Source organism: Camellia sinensis, chromosome 10 (genome assembly GCF_055761805.1).
Source record: "Camellia sinensis isolate YWXY chromosome 10, ASM5576180v1, whole genome shotgun sequence".
In the NCBI taxonomy this organism is placed as follows: Eukaryota; Viridiplantae; Streptophyta; class Magnoliopsida; order Ericales; family Theaceae; genus Camellia; species Camellia sinensis.
The window spans coordinates 105,138,338-105,146,473 of record NC_138970.1 but is presented as its reverse complement, the minus strand read 5'-3'; the positions used below and the strand labels follow the sequence as shown (position 1 = coordinate 105,146,473).

The 8,136-nt window shown below is 34.0% G+C and overlaps 1 protein-coding gene across 1 annotated transcript; it reads right to left on the bottom strand.

Moving 5' to 3' along the window:
• Positions 1–468: 468 nt before the first annotated feature.
• On the bottom strand, positions 469–4,525 carry LOC114266371 (F-box/FBD/LRR-repeat protein At1g13570-like). The gene is made up of 2 exons (XM_082892020.1): positions 4,340–4,525; positions 469–3,253 (listed from the first exon to the last, which is right to left on the bottom strand). Exon 2 carries the CDS (start codon positions 3,234–3,236, stop codon positions 2,265–2,267), a length of 972 nt encoding a protein of 323 aa, XP_082748146.1. The 5' UTR covers positions 3,237–3,253; positions 4,340–4,525; the 3' UTR covers positions 469–2,264.
• Positions 4,526–8,136: the final 3,611 nt, after the last annotated feature.

The following is an 8,136-nucleotide window of genomic DNA, read 5'->3' as shown; positions in this document are numbered from 1 at the left end:
TATTTTTAATTTTTTTTATTTTGGTGGGTAAATAATAAATTAAAAACAAAAATTTAACAATTTCAAACGAGTTTTCTACTATGTAGTTTGAATATGATGTTTGGATAGAGTTGTAAAATTAATTTTTCACAACTTTATAAAAAACTCTGTCAAATAGAGCGCGATTTTCAAAAAAAAAATTCTAAAATTTGACCTAACCGGTCGTCTGGCCGGTTGACAAAAACAATAATTTTTTTCTTTTTTTTTCTTTTTTACAATTGATATGTTAATTTTTATATATTCGAAAAAAAAAATATTTTTTAAATTTTTTAAAATTGTTTATGTACTTTAAAATAATTTTGAGTTGTATGTTTGGTTATGAATTTTAAATTTTTGTATCAAATATTAAATGTCACATCAAAAATTCTCCATTCAATTCAAAACTATTTTCAAAACTCTTTCAGCAAACAAATTTTCACACTCAAATCATAATTACAAACCTCACAAACTTAAAATACAATTCATACACTCAAATCATAATTACAAAATCCTATCAAACACAAACTTACACATTTACAAAGGACATATCCCAAGTAATACAACAAATCTCATAACCGCCCAAAAATGGGAAACTAATAAAATAATTAAAACACTCCCGCGACAGCAGGATACCCCACAAAAGAACACATACATAAAAAGCAAAATTGTCCATATATCATTTTTTATTCCCAAGTACCCTCTATCATAAAATAATAAATAGATATTTGGGAAAAATATATGGACAAATATACAAAAGATAGATAGAACAACCCACACCAATTTTCAGCAAAACCGTTGTTGGCAAAAAGCCCACGGTTAACATCCTAACTCACTAGGGCGTTAAATATACTAGCCCAAACAAAAATACCATGAATTGGGCTCAAACAAAAATATTATTTAAAGCCCAAAAAATAAAGCCCAATCCACGTGTATACAACCAAGCTATGAAAGCAGCCCAATAATTTTAAACAAAACGTGGCCACAACCAGTGACTCCTTGCTTCTTAAACTTGTGCCATGGGCCCCACTTAGTAGAACCCACATCAATTTTCAAAGCCCACCAAACTCGTCAGTACAGATATTTGTAGCCCTTCGAAAAACAGTAGGACAGATGAGGCCCATGATTTGCCTTACCTAACAGCCCACAATAACAATCCCAATACGTTTGAGATCCTCTGATACAGCACAACCATGCTTCAGCAAAACTAATCTCCATATAAACCCACCACGGCCATGTGGGTAAAAACCACTAAACCCGCTGAGTAGCACTACAGTACCTACTCACGTGAGACTACCGGAGTAGACCAAGGCAGCAACACACCGCACAATCACGCCGGCGAGACCAACCCCGGAAGGGAACATAACCAGAGCAGAAAATATCACAAGGGGACCCTTGTCACTCCAAGCAATTCACGCCGGAGACAAGGCAACTCAGGCCAGATAACACACCCATAAACTTCGTCCTTCTCTCTCTAGAACACAGGAGCCCAGCCAAGAGCCCCACTCCAAAACAAAAGATAATCCAAGCCTGACAACTGTAACTCGCAGATGACCATGACTAGCAAGGAACTTATGAACAAACCACAAGGACCAGCTCTTCAACACTCATCAGAAGCCCAGAAATACGACAAGCAACAATACCAGTTGGAACAGTTTATCATGGTGAAAAAACACCATGAAAATAAAACAAACTCAAACATAGTAGACACCATAAATACATAATCAGACACCAACATACTCACTCACACAAAAATCCAATGGTGGAGGAGTTTACAACTGACCAGGACAGCACCAGATACCACGAGAAACCATGGGAGAGCTTTCTCTCTGTGGAATCTAAAAAGAGAGGCTCTGCTTTCTTTCCTGAGAAATTGACCTTTTTTAATTTTTAACCTTTTTTTTTTTTTTTTAGGTAATAATGTGAGAGGCTGACTTAAAATGGGTTAAAAATTAAAAATTAAATTTTTTAAGTAAACATTAATTTTTAATTTTTAATCTATTTTTTATCACATCACCTATCACATTATTTATTAAGCAAATTACATATATCTCTCAAAGTTTAATAAAATTACAAATACTCTCTTGAAGTTTGAAAAATTATAGATATCTCTGAAGATACCTATTGGCATAATAAATTAGAAAACAAATTGTTATAAAAATATAAATTTCATGGAACAATTTATTATAAAAATATAAAGCTCATGAGAGTATCTGTAATTCCCGAAACGTCAAGGAAATATTTGTAATTTAGCTAAATCTCGAGAGAAGTATATGTAATTTGTCCTCATTTATTTTCAAAAACAGAAAAAAGGAGAAAAAAACTAAGAAAACCAAAAAAACCTTATTCAACTTTCTAAAACGTATCATTTTCCTACTGGGAAAACGTCTAGACCACTTCCGTGAGTTTGGTTCAAGTTCTGGGCAAGTTTCTTCTTTTTGGGGCCGACGAAGAATACTTAACCCGATTAGATAGACAAGTCCCTCATCAAAAACCACCACCCCCTTCACCGATTTGGTGTCCCGCTTTAAACCTATTTGACCCGATTTATACATAGTCGTTTCATCACCGTTGGTGGCACAAACATTAAACCTCTCAAGGTTTGGAGCCTCGATTTTCAAATGTCTAAAGCCAGAGCAGTTTACAGCCTTGAAAAAGGTAAGATTTGGGAAATTGTAGGTAACAGTACCAACTATCTCCGAGCCAAATTCTATGTTGTCAAGACGAATGCAATGGAGATTCCGAAAGCCTCCAAATGGTTGGTAGAATATACAATTACCAAGAACCAAACGTGTCAAATTTACCAACGAGTATAGAAAACCGATCTTGTATGTCTCATCATTGTAATTATACAAGATGATTTCGTCGATATCGTTCCAAGGCAGTGAAAACAACCACTTATTTATATGTTGGGCCAAGTCATATCGTATGACCGGAACGACTTCCACAAGAAATTGCGGAATGCAGAGAATAAGCTTTCGAATGGGACCTTTGTGATCATGTAGAATTCCGGAGACTATCTCTGCAACTGCCCCTGGGTCTAGTTGATTCCTTGTCGAATGCTCCTCCCAGAAGTTGCTGTCAACAATGACGACTGTATTTCGAGACCAATTTTTAACATAAATCGGGTTTCCGGACAAGATGCTTGTTTTTGCTGCTTCCTCAATAGAACTGCGCCCAAGAATTTCCAGTATTACATCTAGCGGCAGGTTCCGATCCATGTTGGAAGACAGACCACCTGTCCAAACGACAGGAAATTTATAGCTATGAAAACTTGGATCTAGCTAGAAAATAGAATTGGACCTTTCATATAAAAGCATAAAATTTTATTTCTATTGCATTACAATTTAACAAAATTTTGAAAACAAATATATATATATATATATAATAGTTCAATTTCAATTAGTTGAATCGAATATTTATTTTTTAGCTTACCAATACTATAAGAACTAAAATTAATTAGGGATAAGAATGATAATTTTCGACAGAACTCAAATAGTATATAAAATTAACAAGATAGGGTTGACTATTTTTCAACATGAATCCAAATATGACATGACTTAATAACATGAATTATTAGTTATATATTTTAATACTCACTAACGATGCCATAACATTTTTTTAATCTTTTTATTTAACTTCATCTAACTGAATAAAAAAATATGTAAAATAATAATTAAAGCTAGTACCTTTTTTTCATTTAAAAAATGTATTTTTTTTGTTACCTGAGTTAATCTAATAAAAAATATATAATAATATGGTACAATTTTTTTAATTAGAAAAATAAAATTGAATTGAAATCAAACATTCTACGAATAATTTCATTTAATATAAATAAATTTTATAAAATTCAACTTACGGAAAAAAATTTAATCTCGCCATACATTTGTTAATTTATTTTTAACTAAAAATAAAAATTTTCATATTAAATAATATCAATTACATACGAATCAAAATAAAAATAACACTATATGACAACATAAAAATAAATCGATTGAGCTAATATTGAAATAATTATGAAATATAATTGGAGCCCTAAATTTTATCCAAAATTGAAGGTTCGAGGCACTTTCGTCGCCTCACCTCAGAGACGGCCCTCTCTCCCGTAGCTTTTTAACATACACATCACCTTGTTGAATCGAAGGATCTTTCAAGATAAAACCCTACCATGGCATCTATCCTTCTCCATATATATATATATATATAAAGACATGAAAAATCATGAGATCAAACAAGGATCATCAAATAAATAAAGTAAAACAAGGATCTTTCAAAATAAAATAGTATCATGGCATCTATACTTTAGATGAGAGGAGAACCATACCGAAGTGAAGATCTAGCAATATAACGGAGAGAGAAGATGAAAAATCTCTTCCAACAAGCCTCCAAGTCGCCTCCAAAGCTCTGAAAGCAGCTAAGAAAACCAAAAGTTTTGATGAGGTACAAGTGTTGCAGAGCAGAGCAAAGCAAAATGGTAGGGCGAATGGCGAGGGGAAGGCGGCTATAAAATGACAGGAATAGCGTAAAGGGCAAGCTAAATGGAGACCGGCTCCTCTGCGGCTTAAATTTGAAGTGTATTTTGTAATGCACCAAATCGCCGTCGTTTTGGTGCGCAAAAAAAAAGTACATGTTTTATTTTAGAAAAATGCTTGGAAGCACTAATTAGTGCTCCCACTAATTAGGTGGCAGTGGGTCCCGTCATTAATGATGTGATGTTTTAGTCTTGGAGTTGTATTTTTTTTTTTTTTTTACTTTTTTAATGAATTAGTGCTATTAATGGTGATATTTTTAGTAGAATGAATCATTGTTGTTTATTTTAACAGAAAAAACCAAGGCGGACAAAAGCTAGAGCTCCTTTTACCTACCCCAGCTACCCCACCCCTGCGAGCTCCCCATGTAAGATTTTAATTTATTAAAATACTGTGAATATAATTAATTACTAAAATATAAATTTAGATATGAATATCGTTTAAATTTCTTAGCATTTTGAGTCTTACTTTCTTGAAAGAAGATGGTATTTATAAACGAAAAATCTTAGCACCAGCTCATTCTCTTCTTCTCTTATATCTTTCACGTTGTTTTTTTCAATGGGACTAACAACTTTTTAATTTATATATATACTAGCATATCATACGTGTTATACACGAGATAAAATAATATATTATTTAATAAAAATATGATAATTATATTTAATTTTTTTATATTATATAAAATAAAAATTAAATAGAAACTAACCAATCAGGATTTTCTTAATTTTTTAAAATTAAGAAAATTAAAAAAATTAGTATGAAATATTGATCATAAGGCTTCTCACCAAAAATATCATTTTGCTTATATAAATAGGAGTATAAGATTTACTTTATATAAATGAAACAATTCATTTTTTTCTTTATTTTCTCGGTTTAGGATTATAAAATAAAAGTTAAATGAAAGCTAACCAATGGGGATTTCCATAATTGTTTAAAAGTTAATAATTGTTTAGGCGGAAAATTTATTTCAAATCAAGCAATTTTGACCGTTTAATCTTTAATTAGGTCAATCTTTAATTTATTTCGAATTAAACAAATTTAACCAATATATTTTGATAAAATCGTTAAAATCATAATTAAACCAGCGAATCAGTCAAACCGAAAACAGTTCACCCTATCGGCTAGGTTAAAGGACCAACCAACTTATACAAAAATGAATTAATTAAAAATTAAAAATTTTATTTTAATTTTAAAATTTGGGCCAAGTATGGCATAACCTAAATAATACAAAAAGTCAAAAATTCACTATCATATTTAAGTCACATCATCTTATTTAAATCACATCACCTGTCTAACGCATCACATCAAACCCAACCCATACCCAACCCATGTAAGCCAATGTAACGCCCTCAAAATAATAACATTAAACCCATCAAATAAGACATTCATTGACATATGAAATAACCACATTCTTCTATTCATCAGCGTTTGATTACAAAAGTATTACATGTTAACAACAAAAGCAAAATGCCCTACGGGCTTACAGCTTTCCAAGTTAACACTTGGTTACAACAAAAGAGTGCTAACTCATTTACACCTTAAGCCCTTGGCTTGTATTTACATGTAATACATCAAAAATAAAACGACAAAAGTATGTCCGCCTCTAGCCTCCCAAGCTATGTCCTTGGAGGTGGCATGCTACCTGTACCTGAAAATGAAATTCCCATATAGGGTGAGCCACAGCCCAGTAGAAATACACTAAACCAACCATGAACAATGACTAAAAGATTAGCAAATGATAGATGGCCAACACTGATACATTCACATAAATCACATATTTATGTCATATGACTTACGAGTCCAAGTTACTTTCCATTTTCCCTTTTTCAACAGATAAGCATATTAGCTCTATCATCATTTCAACAGATATGTATAAAAACTATATCCCACATTCACAGATAAGCATATAAGCTGTATCTACATTTCACAAAGATAAGCATATGAGCTCTATCTTCACTTCTCTAGACAAGCATATGAGCTGTATCTATGGAGTTCATCCCCTATCTTCTCCCAACACTATCCGGTTTAGAGGTACATCCCCCATCTTCCCCTAAACCGCGGAGTACATCCTCCATCTCCTCCTCTACACATAACGTATACAAACACATTGGTTCTATATACAATCACTCAATACATATAGTTAATGTATTCTATCAATCGTCAAATTTCATGACACATTCCATTGATTAGTTTTCGTTTGCCTAATCATCATGCATTGTCTACAACAATCATGACTATCCTCCACCGATAGCCCAAAGCAGTTATTTCTATACAGTAAATAAATGCACAATGGATATTCAATCAACATTTCATTTCGGTGTGTGATAAATAATTCAACTACACCCTTTAACCCCATACATTCCCAATCTCAACAATTCCATTTTAGTTCCTCATTTCTCACAATTAATTATCCCAATTAATCAAACAATGTAATTAGGTCATTTTCCATAATTAACATTTCAACCCTTAGGTCCCATTTTCATCAATGATTCAACATTTATTTCATTTCTCTATGCCGAACATGCATCTAGGTTTATTATAAATAAAACCCCAACTTTTGTAAAATAACACAAAAGCCCCAAACTCTCACAAAATTACCAAACCAACCCCAACATCTCAAAATACCAAAACTTAAAGACAAAATCCATAGAGAGGAGTAGGATATCCCTACCTCAAATCTGGAGCCCCAAAGGAGAAGATGACAAAACCCAACGTGCTCCAAAGACCAAGATTTCCAGATCAAAACAACGCCCTCGATGATCAACACGACTTTTACAAAGACCGAAGGTGAGGAACTCACCCTAGCTAGATCAAAATCTAGAGAGAAGGCAAGATTTTAGAGAGAAGAGCTCTCAAAATAGCTTTTAGAAAAAGTAGGAGAGAGAAGGAAATGTAAAAAGTGATTTAAAATCACCCAGCGAATAACTCATATACGTATGACCCGCTCGAGCGGATAACACGACGCTCGAGCGCCAAGAACAGAACTCTGGATACGCTCGAGCGCAATAAGGCCCGCTCGAGCGCTAAGACACAAGAATAAAGCATATCCGCTCGAGCGCGAAAACCAGTCCGCTCGAGCGCAGATTTCCACCTCCCAGAACTTACACCCAGAAAGTACTACCCGCTCGAGCGCCAAACGATCCGCTCGAGCGCCACCGCTCGAGCGTAAACAAACCCGCTCGAGCGCGGAAATCACGTCTGCAGAAGTTTTGCAGGAACCCGAAATACTGGAGGTGTACAATACCCGCTCGAGCGCAAGAAGACCCGCTCAAGCGCTACGCTGGAAACCAAACTCCGCTCGAGCGCAGAATGATCCGCTCGAACGTAACACGAAAAACCTGGGCAACAAGAATAAAGACCAAGGCTTAACCAACCTGTAACAAACCTGCCCAACACATCCCATAACTCAACTACGAAGTAAAAAGGATGTAAACAAGACATTAATCAACTACCAACATCTACGAATACATGTCCGGATCACTGTACAACAAGGGTAAACCTGGGATCGCTATAACCTTCCCCCCTTAAAGAATTTCGTTCCCGAAATTAAGCACAAGTTTTCAAAAATAAGTTTTCCTCCGTTTTAAACAAT